At 43.1% G+C, this 19849-nt stretch overlaps 1 protein-coding gene and 1 pseudogene across 1 annotated transcript; one reads left to right on the top strand and one right to left on the bottom strand.

Annotated features, from left to right (window-relative positions):
• Positions 1–474: 474 nt before the first annotated feature.
• Positions 475–18592, bottom strand: WDR82 (WD repeat domain 82). Its single transcript, XM_032649184.1, has 9 exons — positions 18130–18592; positions 13968–14065; positions 11152–11218; positions 5093–5192; positions 4568–4684; positions 4168–4323; positions 3281–3350; positions 2585–2727; positions 475–1584 (listed from the first exon to the last, which is right to left on the bottom strand). Exons 1-9 carry the CDS (start codon positions 18288–18290, stop codon positions 1555–1557), a joined length of 942 nt encoding a protein of 313 aa, XP_032505075.1. The 5' UTR covers positions 18291–18592; the 3' UTR covers positions 475–1554.
• Positions 6407–8782, top strand: LOC116762329 (annotated as a pseudogene).
• Positions 18593–19849: the final 1257 nt, after the last annotated feature.

Genomic DNA, 19849 nt, shown 5'->3' with positions numbered 1-19849 from the left:
ATAATTGGCAAACAAGCCTCAGACAAGCTGAAAATGCTCTGGTTCCAGCATCCTGTCCCCAAATGCTGGGAGCCAGACACAAAAGGCATGCAAAAGTGACTGTCACACACATACAGGCGCAGACAGAGCATCACTGGGCAAAAAGGGGGCTAATACTGCAGAGAAGGCCCCAAAGTGCGGCTTGAGGAACACAAGGGAGTCATTCCAAGACCCTTATTTAGCTGCCATGGGGACAGCAAACACTCAAAAGCTTTGCTTTTGTTCAGTCTCCCAAAGGGAAAAAGGTAATAGGGAAGACTAACACTTATGACAAACACTATTAGCAAGAATGCAGTCTTTCTCCTGGGGCAGAGGACTCTATCTCCTTCAGATACTTTTTAAATATATATATATATATATATATATATATATATATATATATATACACACACACACACACACACACACACACACACACACACATATATGTATATATGTATGCACACACATGATATATTTAAATGAAGGTGTACACACACTGTGCTAAAATACAAACAACAGAAATTCCAAGTCATATATAAAAAGGCTGAATATAACATATAACATATAACACAAGCCTAGAGCCAGCTCCTGGTTGGGAGCTGGGGAAGGGGTGGTATCATCTGGAGACTATGTACACAACTTGTAGTGGGCAGGGAAGGCATCAGTGTAAACAACTCAGACTCACTCCACAATACTGGCCCACAGAAAAGCGTGATGTATCTCATGTACAAAAATAGACGCCCACCTTGCTTCTGTATACAACCAAACTTGGCAGGCACCCAGAAGGACTGTGTGTTAGTTTTGATGACAGGGCACCACACCAAGCTGCTGCTAAACCTCCCAGCCCTAGGGACTCATCTGCTACCCCTCCTCCCTCACCCAGAGCCTGAGGCACACCCAGATCATCCACCCTCACATGACTAAATTGCAAGGCTTCCTGGCAAGCAAGGTCCTTCTGTATCTGTCCCTTTCTGACCCTAAGATATATGGAGACTTATTTCTGTAAATATTTGGCACCTAAGTAACATGATGGTTGTGGATAATGCCACAATGACACAGGGAGAACCAGTAACAAGACATGCAGGGTGAGGGCAAGGGGCACTGAGCTGCCCCAGCATCTCAAAACCAGAACTGTGGCTTCCCACGCATTTATGGGGGTGGGCAAAGGGATGTGCAGAATTAACAACTTCACCGACTCCTCAGCAGCAAATACATTCAAAACTGAAGGTGTCTTGAGGGCCCCACTATACCCTAGTCACGAGTCTGGTCACTCCTCTGGAGGAGCTCGGTGCAGTGACAGCTGGAAAATCTGAGTCCTGATTGAATCTGCCACACCAAGAGTCCTTTTGAAGAAGCTTGGCAAAGTAATTTTTTTCTTTTGAGCAAATGTACAGCACATCCTTGGGAAGGCCATGTGGAAGGATGCTCTCCAGCCCAGTCAAATGATCCAATCTCACTATTATCTTAGTTCCCTCTGAGTTTTTTCCTACTGGCCACCCTCGCTGTACAGAAAACAGCCAAGCACTATGCAGGTCAGTCATCAATGGTGGGCAACCAGAAGGCCTGGATGGAAGGAGAACATAAGTCAACTTTAAAAAGCCAAGCCCCTCTCCTCATTTCTGAGGGTTTTTCTTACCCCTCCCCAACCATCAAGGCACCCAACCCGAAAGTTAGAGGAGTTATGGCTGGTGGCCTTCCCTCCTGACCAGTTGACTCTGGCAATCTGTGGACAAACACTCCCCCATCTATGTGAAAGTAAACATTGTCTAACTTCCACCATAGTGGTCCAGTGGTAAAGAAAAGAAGAAGTGCTGTCTGGGGAGGTGGGTGTTTGGCCTCACAGCTAATCTACCAGGTGACCTCAGACAGACCCTCTCATTCATGAGCTGTAAAAAATGTGAGGGACTGGACTGGATGGTTTTGCTGCATTTTTTTCTGACACTGTTTTCTTTGTTTAAAAAACAAACAAAAAAAAGAAACGGAGCAATGTGTTCTGGGTAGGCTAGTAATGAAATGCCTCATACCCAAATACCCAGGTAGGCTTAGGAGATGCCAAGAGGAAACTGGAGGCTGAGACTCACTGATGTTTTGTTCTGCTAGTGTTGTCTAGGAAGAGACAGGGGCCTGGAGAAAACTCTAACTGGTGAGTTGTGATCAACTGTTAAGAATTTCTGATGAACTCAGCATAACCTGAGAAGAATGGAAAACTGAAAGGTTACAGCCACAAAAGGCTGGTTCAAAGTATTTTAAGAAGCCAAAAAGCTGTGAGGCATAGCCCCAGGTAGTTTGGGCATAAAACCAGGAGCCAGAGCAAAAAAACTGGCCTAAGATCTCCTGGAAGCTTGCGATCCCAGGTCATGGAAAGAAGAGCAAAAGTGAAAGACCAGCGCAACCAAAGATCAGATAATAGAGGTGAAATAGGGAAGCCACCAGCTGAGAAACATGAACTTGCGTGCTTGTAATTGTACCTATTTAGAACACAGCTCACTGTGCTCATTGAAGGACCCACCACCCCAACTGGAAAGGGCCCCTAGATGAAGGACATCTCCCATTGTTCACATACCATGTTGGAACAAGCACTGGCAAAGGTCATGAACTTGGGGTTGAACTGCAAACAGGTAATGGGGCCTGTGTGTTTACCATCCAACACAGCTACTTTTATACCACTCTCTCCATTCCAGACATGGATCTTGCCATCCTCTGAACCTGAAGAGAATGATCAAGGAATATAACAACAGCTCAAGGCACAGTACAAAGACAAGTGGCAAACAGACATGGATTGACATCTGGAGAGAGGCCAAGCTTCAGGACCCAGTCACCAGCATAAATGGAGAGGGAGTAATGGCAGTGAAGAAAAGACACTTTGGGACCTGATCTAGACCCTAGTTATTTGTTCCTAGGCAAGTCACTTCCCCTCTAACTTCAGTTTTCTCATTTAAAAAGGGGGCTGAATACGATCACCCTACGAACATCTACACTAAGGTGACTGAATGAAGGGTTACATCAGTGCTTGTAGAGTTTAACTCTATGATGGTCCAGGGAAGACCAACATTAACGCCTGTTCCCAGAAAAGAAAGCAAAGTCAGGACAGTTTAAAGACACTATACCTTTGACATAATGTGCTACACAGAAATCTGAGAAACTCTATCTCAAAAGGATAATAAATAATATCTTAAATTAGTTAAAACTAACAGAAATAACATAATGCACAGTACCAGACAAGTAACACCCAAGGGGCGGGGGGATAAAGGAAGCTTACCAATCATAATAAACTGCGAGTCTGGAGTAAACGAGGCCTCCAGTGTGACGGCTTTGCTGTTGGCATAACCCTAAAACAAGTAGAACAATTCTCATTACAGTGCCATTAACAAAAAATAATGGCCTACAAACACTGACCCCAGCACATACATCTTCTTCTTCTTTTTTTTTGATTAAAAAAAATTTTTTACAGTAAAATATAGATAACAATTTACTATTTTAAGTATTTTTAAGTGTACAGTTCAGTGGCACTAAGTATACTTAAAATGCTATGCAACCATTACCATCTTCTGCCTCCAAAACCTCTTCATCATTCTGAACAGAAACTTCATAATCTTTAATAGTAACTCCCCATTTCCCTCTTCCCCTGCTCCCTGGCAATCTCTGTTCTACTATCTATCTCTATTCTAGGAAACTAATATAAAAGTGGAATCGTCCAACAGTTGTCCTTTTGTGTCTGGCTTATTTCACTTAGCATAATGTTTTCAAGGTTCATCCATGTTGTAGTACATACATCACCTTCCTTTCTGTGAAACCCTTTCTTCCTCATGCACAGTGCTACCAAGGTTTCAAATTTGGCTACCACCCTTTACAATTCACCCCCTTGTCCCCAACTCCATATTCAAGGGGGCAAGAAAATGTTTACGGTCAGAAGTTTATTATATTATCTAAACACCAAACTTGAGTCACTGGGTGAGAAGTGAATGTCTCAGAATTCAAAAGAAATAATGCCACGTGCAGGAAGAAAATGCAAGTCCATGCCTCGATGAGTGAGCCAAGGACAACTGCCGGTCTCCACCAACTAGCTAACACAATTCTCAGAAGGGATGAGCATGGAAAAAAGGTAGAGTATGGGGAAAAAAACATGGTTAAAAGTTGTCAGCTCACCCCAAACGTATGCATCACCACTCCCTTGAATGCATCGATCAGACGGATGAAGCTGCCATTGGTGGAGATGAGGATGAGTTTGCCATCATTGCTGAACTTAAGCCCTGTCCACTCACAAGTCCGATCATACTGCATCTTAAATGTCGCAAATGGCCCCTGCAAAAGACAGACAGCAGCCCTAGGCCCAAGGCACATCAATAATTCCTTCTGCCAGAGCCAAATCTCATTCTATCCCTTTAGATTCCTTTTTGACTAGGGAAAGCAGAAGATGAAGTACTGCTCTGACACTTTCTAATATCTACCACATACCTCCTCTACTGTAGAAAAAGGCTCTTAAATGTCCATCTCACCCTTCAAAACTTCCATAATATCAAGACGGTTCAAAGATTCAAAGATTTACCTTATCAAAAGAGCGAAGATCATAAAGTTTGACCATTTCAGAATTGACACCTGCAGCAAAAATTAATCCTTCTGGATCAAAAGAACAAACTGGCTTGCCCTGTAAATGCATGAGACCCTGAGAAAAAAGAAATTTTTAAAAAGTTAATGAACCCAGGATCCTACCAAAAGCAAACACAAAACTAACTAAAATGAAGTTAAAAAAAACCTGGTCTCCATGCAACTGATTTCAGATCAACCCTAACTGTATAATTTTATAGACACTGAATTCAAATAAAAACAAATCCCTGGAGTCTAAAATATATAGCTCAAAGGCTCCAGGAAAACTGCTTTTAAAGCACTAAGCCACAGATCATAATAACTATGCACCGGATTAAGGTATTAGCTTAATTACCAGCTACCTACCAGGAAAAGATCTTCTCCAAAATTTAAAGACTCTGGGATCCCAGGAAAGAATCACTGCTTTCCCCCTTCCTTGAGAGGGAGAGTTGAAAACGCTTAAAGTGTAACTGTGAGGTAACATTACCTGGCAGTTAGGAGACCGGAGATCCCAGAGCCGAATGGTCTTATCAAGAGACCCAGAAATGAAAGTATCATCCACAGGTGACATGGACAAGGCCACCACCCTGCAATGCATCAAGATAAATAGTAGTTGAAGCGAAATATTAACAAAAATTGGATATGAACTCTAAACCACTTTACCTGCCTACCTATACATATGTGTTCTCCTAAAAACTCCATTTTAAGAAACACATACGCAAGCAATCTGGAACAATCAAAGGCAATTAGTATAAAAAAGCAACTTAAAGCTACAGCATAAAAATATATGATTCCAATGCAAATCAAATCATAATGAAATACCACTTCATACCCACTAGCAAAGCTATAATCAAAAAGAGAGATAACAACTGTTGCTGAGGATGTGGAGAAACTGGAACCCTCATACACTGCTGGTAGGAATGTAAAATGGTACAGTTGCTTTGAATAAGTTTTATACTTCCTCAAAAAGTTAGAGTTACTATATGATCCAAACATTCCACCCTTAGGTATATACCCAAGAAAAATGAAAACATATGTCCAAAAAATCCCCCGTACATGTATGTTCACAACAGCATTATTCATAATTACTAAAAAGTGGAAACAACCCAAATATCCATCACCTAATGAATGGATAAAGAAAACGTGTTATTGTCATACAAGAATATTATTTGGCAATAAAAAAAATGAAGTACTGGGGCTTCCCTGGTGGCGCAGTGGTTAAGAATCCGCCTGCCAATGCAGGGGACACAGGTTCGAGCCCTGGTTTGGGGAGATCCCACATGCTGCAGAGCAACTAAGCCCGTGCGCCACAACTACTGAGCCTGCGCTCTAGAGCCCGCGAGCCACAACTACTGAGCCTGCGAGCCACAACTAGTGAGCCCGCGAGCCTAGAGCCCATGCTCCGCAACGAGAAGCCACCGCAATGTGAAACCTGCGCACCACAACGAAGAGTAGTCCCCACTCACCGCTACTAAAGCCCGCGCGCAGCAATGAAGACCCAACGCAGCCAAAAATAAATAAATAAAAAAGAAAGAAATGAAGTACTGATTCATATTACAACATGTATGAAGTGAAAGAAGTCAGACACAAAAGGCCACATATGATCTGGTTCCATTTATACAAAATATCCAGAATAGGCAGTTATAGAGACAGAAAGTAGATTAGTGGTTGCCAGGGGCTGGGAAGAGGGGAAATGGGGAGTGTTAATGGGTACAGGGTTTCTATTTGGGGTGATGAATATGTTCTGGAATTAGATAGTGGTGATGGTTGCCCAACTCTGTGAATATACTAAAAACCACTGAATTGTACACTTTAAAAGGATGAATTTATGGTACTGAACTATATCTCAATTAAAAAAAAAAAAGCATGATTCCTTAACTAGAGGTTTGTGGACTATACTGATGTTCTCAAACCTGAGTGGCACCAGCATCACCTGGAGGGTGGGTTAAAACAGATTGCTGGGATCCACTGCCAGAATTTCTAATCCAGTAGGTCTGGGGTGAGGTCTGAGAATCTGTGTTTCTAACAAGCTCCTCAGTGATGGTGAGACAGGTGGTTTGGGCCCCACACTTAGAGAGCCACAGCCCTATGCTAATAGCCTATGCTATATTTCTGATATGGGTCCCCTCTTATGGTTACACGAGTCACTCACTGAAAAACACTTCTTCCAAGGCCTCATCCTGAGCTCTCTCGTCCCCTCTGCTCATGTTCTTGCTCTACCACGCTCTGCGCTGAAGACACCCATCATCTCCCCGGCATTTGGGCCCAGCCCGTGGAGAAGGATGGCATGTGACTCCACTTTACTTGCCTCTTTCTTGGAGCATGCCACGGCCCTAACCAGAGGGATCCTTGAGGTCCGTGGGCTATGACCTGTACAGTGCCTATGAGTCTGTGGTACCATCTATAGAGGAAGCCCTTGTGAAAATGGACACTCAGATGGCTCTTCCTTCTGGGTGTTATGGAAGAGTAGTTCCACATTCTGCCTTGGCTAAAAAACGCTTCACAGACAAAGGAGCTGGTGTCACAGGTGAAGATTACAGAGGAAATGTTGGTGCTATACTGTCTCATTTTGACAAAAAAAAAATTGGAGTAAAAAAAGCTGATCAAATTGCACAGCTCATTTGTGAATGGGTTTTTTAAATGTAGAAATAGAAGAAGTTCAAATTTTGGATGACTCTGAAAGGGGTTCAGGAAGTTTTGGTTCCACTAGAAAGAATTAAAGTATGCCATGAGTAAAAAATGGAAAAATGTATTTTTTCTTAAAGTTTTTGACAAAAAAAAAAAAAATTCTTCCAATATAACTAAATTAACATTTGCACTAGATCATCAACTTAAAAATTTAAAAGATACTATAAGCCAAAATTTCCTGGGAATGCTGAGGTGGTAATAAAACGGAGTGAGCAGAATGCATATGAACATGTAATTTTACGTCACAGTATTCAGGTCAAAAGTACAGACGAAGTCTATCTTGGCACAAGGCTCTACGATGAGAGGTAGAGGGAATACAAGGAGGAACAAGACTTCACCTCTAAGGAAGCTTAACTGTCTAGTCCAGACAACTCCAAGAGAGGGTCAGAGAAGGCTTTCAGGAAGAAGCAGCACCTGTGGTGATCAGGGTTTCAATGGAAGTGGCCTTTCTGGAAGTTGCCAGATAGGAAGGCATGAGGCAGTTCAGGAAGCAGCCCAGAGTTCACTTCAACTGGAGTGGTGGGAGATAACACTGGGAAAATGGGTCAGGCAGAGGGAAAAGAATCTGACTCCAAGGTTTCTTGAGGGAGGCTGTGGTCAGAGCTGTAAAAACAGGGTGCAGAAGCAGGATGTTGAGGACGGGGAGATTAGGAGTTGACAATAATTTACCTGAGCTAGGACAGAAGCAAAGGAGTATGGAGCACAATGACACATGAGGTTAAACCTAAGTAGAATCAACGGGATTTAACAACTCACTGGATGTGAAGGCAGGGAAAAAGTAGTGAACAGGTAACAGAGACTTTGAGTCGGGAGAATTGGAAGGGACAGACGTGAAGAAACATGAGGCAGACAGAGGAGCTGGCCCAAGGAATTTAACGATGGATGGAGTATTGGACCTGTAGGTAGAAGTTGAGTCTGGAAATCATGGGCTGAAAATACTGATTTGGGAAGCTATCTGAGGTGAATGAAATCAGTGATGGCCCAAATACCAAGAGGAGGAGAAAAAAGCTAGGGTAAAACCTTGTTTAGAGTCAAAAAGAGAAAGAGAGGCAAAAAATAGCAAAATCAGAACCAAGATGAGAAGCCAAAGGAAAAAAAGTTTTACTGAGAGGTTAAGCACCAAAGAGTCCCAGGCAGTGGATTTTACCTGGAGGCAGCAGGGAAAGCGGAGTAAACAGCTTGGCTTAGATGAGTGAGTTAAACAGTGAATGAGTATGAGGAGGTGGAGAAGGGAATATGCAGATTATTCTTTTATGTTTGATGGCAAAAAGAAGTGGGTGACATGCTCAAGAGATAAATTTAATATAAGGAAGATAAAGAAGACCATAAGGAAGATAAAGAAGACCGAGTAGGTTTCCCCTGGTGAGTAGGGCTTCCCTGGTGGCACAGTGGCTAAGAATCCGCCTGCCGGGTTCAAGCCCCAGCCCAGGGAAGATCCCACATGCCATGGAGCAACTAAGCCCGTGTGCCGCCAATTACTGAGCCTGCGCTCTAGAGCCTGTGAGCCACAACTACTGTGCCTGGAGTGCCACAACTACTGAAGCCCATGCACCTAGAGCCCGTGCTCCACAACAAGAGACGTCATCGCAATAAGAAGCCTGCGCACCACAGTGAAGAGTAGCTCCCGCTCACCACAACTAGAGAAAGCCCATGTGCAGCAACGAAGGTGCAACACAGCCAAAAATAAAATAAATAAAAGTAAATAAATTTACAAGACCAACTAAGTTTGTGGGCAGCAAAGTCCAGTAAGGAGACAGAAGTAAAAACAGAGGGGTTGGTTTTCTCAAAGAAGAAAAGGCTACTTCTTTCTCAGGGAAAGTGTTCTAAGGAAGAAAGGAGTTTAGGTGAAAGAGGAGTTGAACTCATTTTGGATGGCCTTGATTTTCTCAAAAAAGGAGGGACAAAGTCATCTATTAAGAATCAGGAGGTCAGGAGGTCAAGAGATTGGGCAACTGGGAAGACTGGAAAGAATCTCAAACAACTGCAATCAACTCTTTTATTTTATTTTATTTTTTTTGCAGTACACGGGCCTCTCACTGTTGCGGTGTCTCCCGTTGCGGAGCACAGGCTCCGGATGCGCAGGCTCAGCGGCCACGGCTCACGGGCCCAGCTGCTCTGCGGCATGTGGGATCTTCCCGGACCGGGGCACAAACCCATGTCCCCTGCATCGGCAGGCGGACTCTCAACCACCGCGCCACCAGGGAAGCCCTGCAATCAACTCTTAATTACAGACAGTATATCTGTGAACATTAATTTGACTATAAACAAGCAAAAACATCTACTTGTCACAAGCCATTCTTTGAACTACACAGTAACCAACAGCTGCCACCTCTTATCTTCAGCAACACAGAAATGCCCTTGCCCAATCAGAAGTGCAGCTGAAAACAGTGCTCTTGGTCTACCTCCTGTCAGGGCTCTGAACCACTCCAAGCTATACAGGGTTACTGTACATTTGCAAAGGAAAGCACCAATGATTAATATATCATCCAAGGGAAAATGTGTTTAACATTCAGCCCAAACTTGAAAAACTGGAGGAAAAATACCAGGGGAATTGGGATAAGAGACAGAGAGAAGCAACCTGCATTACAGAACAGAATAAGGGGGACTTCCCTGGTTGCTCAGTGGTTAAGAATCTGCCTGCCAATGCAGGGAACTCGGATTCGATCCCTGGTCTGAGAAGATCCAACATACCATGGAGCAACTAAGCCCATGCGCCACAACTACTGAGCCTGCACTCTAGAGCCCGCAAGCCACAACTACTGAGCTTGCACACCACAAATACTGAAGCCCTCATGCCCTACAGTCCATGCACCGCAACTACTGAAGCCCATGCGCCTAGACCCTGTGCTCCTCAACAAGAGAAGCCACAATGAGAAACCTGCGCACCACAAGGAAGAGTAGCCCCCGAGCGCTGCAAATAGAGAAAGCCCGTGCGCAGCAAAGACCCAACGCAGCCAAAAAAAATAAAAATAAATATATATCTTAAAAAAAAAATAAGGAAACAAGTTTCTTGACTTTCAAAAAGTACGAAAGGAAAATTTTATTATTTTTTTAAAATAAATTTATTTATTTATTTATTTTTGGCTGCACTGGGTCTTTGTTGCTGCATGCGGGTTTTCTTTAGCTGCGGTGAGCAGGAGCTACTCTTTGTTGCGGTGTGCGGACTTCTCACTGCGGTGACTTCTGTTTTGTGGAGCATGGGCTCTAGGCACATGAGCTTCAGTAGTTGTGGCACGCAGGCTCAGCAGTTGTGACTCACAGGCTATAGAGTGCAGGCTCAGTGGTTGTGGCGCATGGGCTTAGCTGCTTCACGGCATGTGGGATCTCCCCAGACCAGGGCTTGAACCCGTGTCCCCTGAATTGGCAGGCGATTCTTAACCATTGTGCCACCAGGGAAGCCAACAATTTTATTAATTTTTTTTACATATTCATTAAGCTCTTCATGTGGAACACATTTATGTAGAGCAGGGTCATGCTGAAATGGGGGCCACCTATACTGGAAGGCCTCAAACATGTAAATGTACTTTCATTAAGGGATGTCTGATATTTGGGATCCCTAAATGCCAAATGTTATTTTTACTACATAGGTTTCCACTGAATATCTTTAATCCACATTCTTCCTATTAATGTTTTAACTGAGGTTTCGGTTTATCTATGAAGTCCTACCCCTGGCCTCTACAACCTCGATTAATCATGAGTTGACTGTTTAGGGAAGGTTAACAAGAGAAGATTAAGAGGTATGCCAAACAGCGGTGAGAAACTAGCTTCAGTTCACTAATAAAATCTCTCCACTCTTTCATTCTCTGGATAACCTCAGGGATAAAAGAACTATCTACTTCTGTAACACGTGCGTCTTACCTTTTGCTATGTCCAGGAAAGTATCTGATGTATTTGTTGTCATGCAAGGACAGGTAACGGATAGTATCTGTAAGAAGATAAATAAGGCATGATGATATCCTACTATTTTTAAAGGAATTTACTTTGCATTTTCATCTTGAAAAGACAAGGTCAAAGAATTCATTGTTTTCCATAATCAAAGCAAGGTGTGAATAACTACTTTTCATGGGACTAGAGATTTCACATAATTCAAAAGCAGAGTTCTCAAGTTGACAGCATATACAGCAATGTTTAAAATCACTATTGCTGCCAATCTTTGGCTTCTGCATAGTTACAATGAAACCTGTCCTGCAAATATGCACCCCCCCCCCCAAAAAAAACTCACAACAATTTTAATGCCCACAGAATGGCAAACCTTAAAGAAAAACATATGGCTACTGAGGAAATAGACTCAAAGAATTAAACAGCCATGCTGAGCTGAGGATCAGGCTGGATTCTGGCATAAGATACTTTTGTCCAGTGTTCTCCAACAGCATGTCAACCCAACCCTCACCTCATCTTAATGTAAACTGGATACACAATTTACATTAAAACTAAATAAAATGGAAAGAGAATTAATGTTCTACTACTTCTTTCCTAATTAACCAACTATCCAATGGTCCCTTATGCAGAAAAGTGAATTATAAAGTGGCCAAAGGAAATGAGAAAATTTAGGTTAAAAAGATCATAAGACATTTAAAAATCAAAGTCATGAACTATACCAAGTCATAGCAGTGAGAATTTGACAATATCCAAGAAAGAAATAATCACAGAGATTTGTGCTTGGGGCAAATAAGACAAATACTCTTAAAAACCAAATGATTCCTCTGAAAAAGCAAAACAAAAAATGATGATGGTGGGAAGGGAACGAAGTGCCATAAAGAACATAACTGGAAAGTACAATGCCCCTGAAAAGACTAGGAATAAGAAACAATTGTTGAGAAAAAGGTTATAGGAAATGGGGCCAAAATACAGAAAGGAAAGCATAGAAAGAACATTCTGGAGGCAAACACAACACAGGAACAAAAAGGCTGAAAGCACCAAGTCATCCCAGTGGTTCACAGGGGTACTAATAAAGAGGGCATTTAATCTGGGAGAGGGAAAAAGGCACTCTTTGTATGTTCCAAAACTAAATATGGTTTTCTTTGAAAACATGTTCAAAGTTCTCGAATGACAACTATAGAGTATTCCTGGTTGTTCTATTGCTAGGAACTACTCACGTGCCCTAAGCAGAAAAAGACTTCCTCCCCATTACCTGGTTTTCCCAGAGATGAGCAGGGCGTCGCCATCCTCTCCGCCCCACTCGGTAGCTGGTGCGCTGTTCCTGGCAAGGCAGTGGCCTGTACAGTTATCTCCTGTACCGGGTGGTATCATAGACCCTCAAACTGTACAAACTACTACCTCAGCCTGGAATCAGGCAAAATGATACGGAGCGTTGGAGGAACTCTTCAGGATGGATGCACTCGAGACAGGAAAGGCAACATCCTCACAGCAGAGGCCTGGCAGCAAAGCTGCAAGTGCCACACATTTGCCTCATCTTGCACCATATTTGGAGAATCCTCATTTAATCACCCAGAAAAACACCCCAACAGAAGAAATATACCCCAATAGAAGAAATATACCATTCATTCAGATGATCACAGAGATATATTTCCTCAAGATCCTGTTTTATATTCTTGTCCAAAAGCATCAATTGCACTGCTTACTTAGAAAACCACTTCTGAAATAGAGGCATGAAAAGTATAAACGATATACTTACTAAAAACCAAGTACAGGCAGAAAAGTCTCATTTAAAAAAAAAAAAAAAAGACTTCTACCCATCTGCTCTGAGGTAGGCATAACCAAAACAGCAGTCTAAGAAATATTTGTTGAATGACATTAGAAAAATCGTACTGCTAAAAATGAAACAATCAATAAATCAGTGAGATAAGTTAAAAAAAAAAAAAAAAAGTCCTAACATGAAAGTGTTATATAGCTCAATTCCAAGACAATCTGTCAACTGAGAATGACTTATCCCAGGGGAAAAGCAGGTAAAGGCAGAGATCCTTTATTAGAGAAAGAAATTCACAAGTTTAATTTCTAAAAATAAGTCTTTATTCTTCAAAGACATTAACTTTATTTAAAAGGAAAAAGGGAGAGACTTCCCTGGTGGTCCAGTGGCTAAGACTCCATGCTGCCAATGCAGGGGCCGCGGGTTTGATCCCTGGTTGGGGAACTAAGATCTCACATGTGTGCAGTGCGGCCAAAAAAAATAAGATAAATAAATAAAAGGAAAAAGGGATAAAATTCAAATCAAAAAGTGTCCCTGGAATCAAAGATAACTAAAGTCAGTATACTGTCCTTTGTGACACAGACCATAAATGGTTGGGCACACACCAAAAACTCTTCTAAGGTCTGCTAAACTACCATAACTCAAGCATCTGTAAAACTTTTCTCAAATCTATATATTTTGAACAGGAAGGTAACATTGTTTACCACTTGCTGTCAAGTATTCTTTCCTTTTATTTCTTCTAAAAGTATTCGTTTCAAGAAGTTCAAACCGTAAATACAATTTGTGGCTTCCTATTTCCACTCTCCACTCTAAACTGGAGACCTTTCATACTCAGTTTCAAGTCCTTCAAAAGTACTAATGGCTTGCTTGCTTCCAGCATCCCTTCAGTCATGACAATATTAGCACAGCTAACATCATAGGAAAATTTAAAGTAACTATAACCAAACAGAAGTACTCACAAAGATTCCGTGAACAATTTAACAAAAGAAACCATGACCATAACTTCCGAAAAAGAAGGCTTGCTTACCGTCTATTTTGTTAGAGCTGTAAACGACTGTGTTTGCTGCATGAGTGTATCTGATGAGGTCCACGCCGTATTTCTTACTGTACAGGGTTCTCTTTGGTCTGATGAGGAAATGGACAGAGAAAGAAAACCATCAAAATCCTCCATCACCAAAATCTAGGATCTTCATATAAAGAGAAGCACTTGAATGATGTGGGAAGGGTGAAGATTCTTGGTAACCTCTAACACTGAAAAGAAACAGAATTTCTTCCAAAAGGGTGGAAACAAACAGAATCAATCAAGTGCAACAGGCTTTCACCTCTGAATACCAAATGCCAAAGTTAGGAAGTGGAAGTAAATCTGAGGGCTCAAATCAGCCTTTACTACAATGTTCAAAAGTAAACTTTGAGAAGAAGTACATCTATTTGGGAAGAAAGACACACAAAACAAGTCATAACTTACAAGAAAGAGGAAAATGGGAATACGCCAGACCAATGAGGCCAGAACTTAAGCCATTCACTTGGAAAGAAGCTCTTTCTTTAAGAAGAAATTATTTATCAAAACCGAAACCAGATGCAAAACTGCCTTTCCTAATATAACCTAATATTTCCATCCTCTCTTACAGGTCCAAAGCACTTACTGAGCCTTTTACAAGACAAACCTCACTCTCCCTAACAAAACTAGTCATTGATTCTTTTCTCTTTACTTAAATGTAAAATCACATATTTCTAAGCTAGAGGTTATCAGTCCATTTGTTGAAGTTCCTTAAATATTATCTTCTTCTATAGCACCTTGAAGATCAAGCTGAAACTGATCTCAGCAAAATATTTAACCAAAAACTTCATAATATTCTACATTTAGGTATAGGAGAATTTCATAAATCCTATATTAATGTTTATCAAGAATTTAATTTATGAAAAGGAAATTCACCCTGTCAATGTAAAAGCCTCTTGAAACCTAGATGCTAAACAATCAGATGACTCAGGGAACTTTAATCATTTGCACTTTCAATTTTTGTGACGTCAAGGGTTTCCCTACATTAAACCTATTTACAAACAAGACTTCTCACTCCAAATGCACTTAATTTTCCACATTTTTACCTTTACTGAAAGATCAAATAAACAAAAAGAACAGCTCAAATGCTCCCTTGATAAGTCCACCACCCTGGGTTCTGCCATGTAGTTACTGTGTGGTAACCAGTGACTGAGTGAACGTGCGTGTGAATGTGTGCTTGCTCTCAAAAGATAGTTGACTTTGCTCCTACCAATGAAAACAGAAGCTTACTTATCTCAGTATTTACCCTACAATAATGAAGACAGAGCCTGAAGAACCAATGTTAAAGGAAAATTTTCAGTTCCACTTATATACGGCCTATTTGTCTCAAATATATCCATATCCAAATATATCCAGAGTATTAACCTGAGAATTTGTTCTTAATAACATAAATCTTTTACCTCATATCATTTCCTAGTTTGAAAGCAAGATCCTAATGCATCCATTTCAGAGGATCTTACAGAGCTTATGCATAACATTCTTTCACGAATATTGTGGTAAGCTTCTCTGCACAAACTATGATTCTGGTGATCAGGTACGAATAAATAATATTAAATCCTTCTCTCTGAATAATTCGCATCACCTACCACAGATAATATCCTCTGTATACTTTCAAATTAAAAAAAAAAACAAAAACAAAACAACACTCGGGACTTCCCTGGAGTTCCAGTGGTTAAGACACTGTAAGCAGGGACAGCAGGTTCAATCCCTGGTTGGGGAACTAAGATCCCACATGCTATGTAGTGCAGCCAAAAAATTAAAATTAAAAAAATCACTCAATGGATGAACTCTATTACAAAGCAAGTTTAAGTGAACAGTACACATGGAAAATATTAAGCATAAAGAATCTTATTTTAGCCATTTTCAAACTCCCAACATTAGTACCATCTAATAAAGATACTGTGCCTTCCAAGAAAATGTTACTTTTCTTCCAATGTTGGTTTGACCTACACTAGTGGCAAATTTTTTCTTCACATTACCACTTAGGATCACAGATTCCTAGAGGCCAGCGAAGTGATCTGACCAATGTCACATACCTGGTCACAAGGCCAAACTAGAACCCAGGTCTCCTATCAGGTTGCTCTCTGACCACAGATCACAATGAAACAAGGTCACAATTAATCCATACGAATATTTTAAAGAGCGTGCTGTATACTATTGTATCAATGTTAAATTCCCTAGTTTGGATAACTGTACTCTGGTCACCTAAGAAAACGTCCTTGTGCTTAGGAAATCCATGCTGAAGTTTTAGGATAAAGGGGCTTGATACCTCCAAATTACTCTCTAATGGCTCAGGGAAAGAAAAAATTGTGTGTGTATGTGTGTGTGTGTGTCTCTACAGAGAATGACAAAGCAAACAGAGCAAAATGTAACCAATTATTGGCTCCTGGGAGTTCTTTGAAACAATGATGTAACTTTTCTGCAAGTTTGTAATTATGTAAAAATGCTACATGAATGAATAAACTGCATAAACTGCATTATGTTATAAAATTAACATTTTACTTTTAACAAGACAGCCTTCAAGTCAATGTCATTCCTACCAACCGTAGAAATTATGCAGTATTTGGAGAGAAACTGTGAAGAAATGCTGCCACAACCTTCATTTTCTTTGAATGAGGATATACATCTCCATCCTCAAATTCATCCAGGGAGAAGTTCTAATCTGTGCACAAGCACTAAACATTTCAAGCAAGTCAGCTTCAATTTACTTCTAGCTCCAGTACCCCACAACCCCAATCTCTACCCTAGCTTTATACGTTACTCTCTATTCCAGGCTAATGCAAGTGGCTGGACCTGGACGAAAACCCATCTATGAAATGAATAACATTGACTCACATCTCTCAGCATCAGTCCAGCTAACAATTCTCTCTTCCCTCAGGACCACCACTATAGGCCACTCTTCCACATACCGCAAGCAGATCCAGAGCCAGTTACATAATACTTTTTCCACAGCCCAAATGGGAAAAAATTGGGCAGAACAAAATAGCCCAGACCAATACAGCATTACTTCAGATAACCAAATTCACAAATGAAGAGACAAGTTCCAAAAGAAAGTTTATAGAAGACATTGGTTTAAACAAAACAGAGAAAAGGAACAGCTGGAGAAGGTAAAGAAAAACCCAAGGATTCAAAAAGGAGATCACAATTTAGCAAGGATTTGGAGAAAGCAAGTCTGGGGCGGGGGTGAGGGGAAGCTGACAGGTCCCCAGGGAAAAAGGCAAAAAGCTGTGCTTTTAAGATCTTGCAGAGATACAGGTGTGGTGAGTCTCCACAGGACTTGGGACAACCTAGAAATGTCATGATCAGACTCGGAATTATGATAAGTCCAAGAGGACCATAAAGTATAATTTTAAAAAAAAGTATAAGAAGAAACACGAAATTGTCAGGCGATGCTTTCTTTGTTCTACTAGGAGGTTCACATTCAGGTTGGGATGCGACAGCCAGGTGTGTCTGGCAAAAAGGAAAAGTTTCGGATACAGGTAAAAAGTTAACTATAAACGTGGGCATCAGGACTGAGGGAGCAAGAGAATGATTTGGACCAGAAAGGAAATGTCAGGGGGTCCAAAGAGGCAACAAATAAATCCTGACAGCCAACAACTGCAACCCACGCGGCCTCCGGCAGAAGGGCGACGGGAAGCTGAGGGGCAGGGGTCGGGTGAAATGCCAGGGCTGAATCGAGGTGACCGAGCAGAGGGCAGAGAGAGCGAGCTGCCGCTGCTGAACGAAGCAGCAGAGCAGCCTCTGCGGTTCTGCGCGGGGGCCACAGCCGACTGGCACCTTCGACGGAGTCAGAGGAGCGTTAAAGCTACCAGCTGGGGCAGCGGTGGGCGGACCCTGCGTTTAAAGGTCAAGGTCAAGGTGTGGTTTGGTCAGAGATGCTAAGGCTCTCTGTGAGGAGACCGAAGGCAGACAAAACAAATATATGATTACTGTTATTGCTATCATTATTTTAAAAGAAAAAAAAAATGGTCTCCCGGACGGCTTCTGAGGGGACGCGGCCCCAGCGGGAGAGTGTGCAATACAGGCCGCGGGCCAGACCGGGTTAGAGGGCGGGCCGCGGGGGGAGCGCAGGGCCACGACAGGGAGGGCGGGAGGGACTCAGACCCGGGCCCAAGGCCACCGGTGCACTCACTTGCCCTCCTGGCAGTCATAGAGCACGATGGAGTCGTCGTCGCTGCTCGAGATGACCGTCTCGCCGTTGGGGCTGAAGTCGAAGCAGTTAATCTTGTCCGAGTTCTCGCGGAACACCTTGGCGACGCGGAAGCTCCGCAGCACGCTGTCGGTCAGCTTCATGGCGGCGGCTGCTGGAGGCGGCGGCGGCGGCGCAGAGCCGGGGCGGAGCCCGGCGAACGGGCGGGCTGCCGAGGGGCCGACCCGGGCGGGGCGGGCGCGGCGCCGCGCCGGCGGCGGGCTGGAGAGCGGCCGACAGTCGGGCCGCCTCCTCCTCTTCCTCCTCCTGCTTGTGCAACACTCTTCTGCCGGGACTATAGGGTCTCGCAGACCGGTCCTCCTCACTGTCGCCTCAGGGCCAACCGGCGCGGCACCGGCTCATTGTGTCCGCCATCTTGGGGCGACAGGCAGAAGTCGAGGGCGAGGAGCCTCACCGCGGCGCCAGCCGGGAAAGGGGGCGGGGCGGGAACGGCGAAGCGAGGCCGGGTGGCGGGGCGGTGACGTCAGCGCGGCCGGCGGGGAGTGGTGTGGCTGGGTGGCCAGAGGCGGCGATTCCCCGACCCGCTGGGGGGCGGGAGGGGTGGGGATTCCCACGTCCTTCCCCGCCTTGGGCCCCAAGGCCTTGGGTTCCCGGGAGCCGCGGGTCTTTGTGCGGGGCCGCAACTCCCCCGAGAGACTCGGGTGCCCCCTGCAGGCGCCCCGGCCGCAGGCAGAGCGAGAGCAGGTACTGCGGGAGTGGGCTGCGCTCCAGGAGGCCTGTTCTGGGTATGAGTCATCGCCGTCGGGCTTTGACCGCGTGTCCACCACATCGCCAGAAGACTTAAATTTATGTATTTTTAAAATTAAGGTGTACTATACGGTAGACTGAATAAATTTTAAGTGGATGAATTTTTTTTCATTTGGGTGAATTTTTTTTTCATGTGGATGTACACTCTTGTGACCACCACCCGCAACTTTTCTTTAAGCCTTCTTTAAAAACTTTGTAATTGATATATAATATAAAGTGCATAAAATGAACTAATTTTAAGTGTTCAGCTCCACACATTTTATAAACACTCATCTTTAAGTTTTAAAACATATTTACAGCTCAAAAAACTCATAGCATCAATTACAAGTAAATTTTTTTTTTTTTTTTTTGCGGTGTGTGGGCCGCTCACTGTTGTGGCCTCTCCCGTTGCAGAGCACAGGCTCCAGAAGTGCAGGCTCCGGACGCGCAGGCTCAGCGGCCATGGCTCACGGGCCTAGCCGCTCCACGGCATGTGGGATCTTCCCGGACTGGGGCACGAACCCGTGTCCCCTGCATCGGCGGGCGGACTCTCAACCACTGCGCCACCAGGGAAGCCCACAAGTAAATTTTTGAAAGGGAAAATTATCTCCTTATTCAACAAAGCACAGTTTTAAATTCTCCTGATATCCTCCTCCTTATTCATATATCAACATAAGCTGTAGATGCTGTCATTTTCCCCCCTGCTTTAGCATTGTATCTTACACATTTTTCCATGTTACGTAAACCAGATTGTTGTTGGTGTTCTCCATTGAGGTATGATTTATGTGCAGTAAAAATCGGCCTTTTTCAGAGATAAGTTTTTAAATCCCCATACAGTTGTGGAACCACCACATTCAAGATATAGAACAGTTGCATTATCCTCTTTGTAGTCATCGAGATTGTTGTGATGATTCCC

The sequence above is a fragment of the Phocoena sinus genome, chromosome 11 (genome assembly GCF_008692025.1).
Source record: "Phocoena sinus isolate mPhoSin1 chromosome 11, mPhoSin1.pri, whole genome shotgun sequence".
Taxonomy (NCBI): domain Eukaryota; kingdom Metazoa; phylum Chordata; class Mammalia; order Artiodactyla; family Phocoenidae; genus Phocoena; species Phocoena sinus.
The sequence above is the reverse complement of the archived record's forward strand: the minus strand, read 5'-3'. Positions and strand labels throughout refer to the sequence as shown.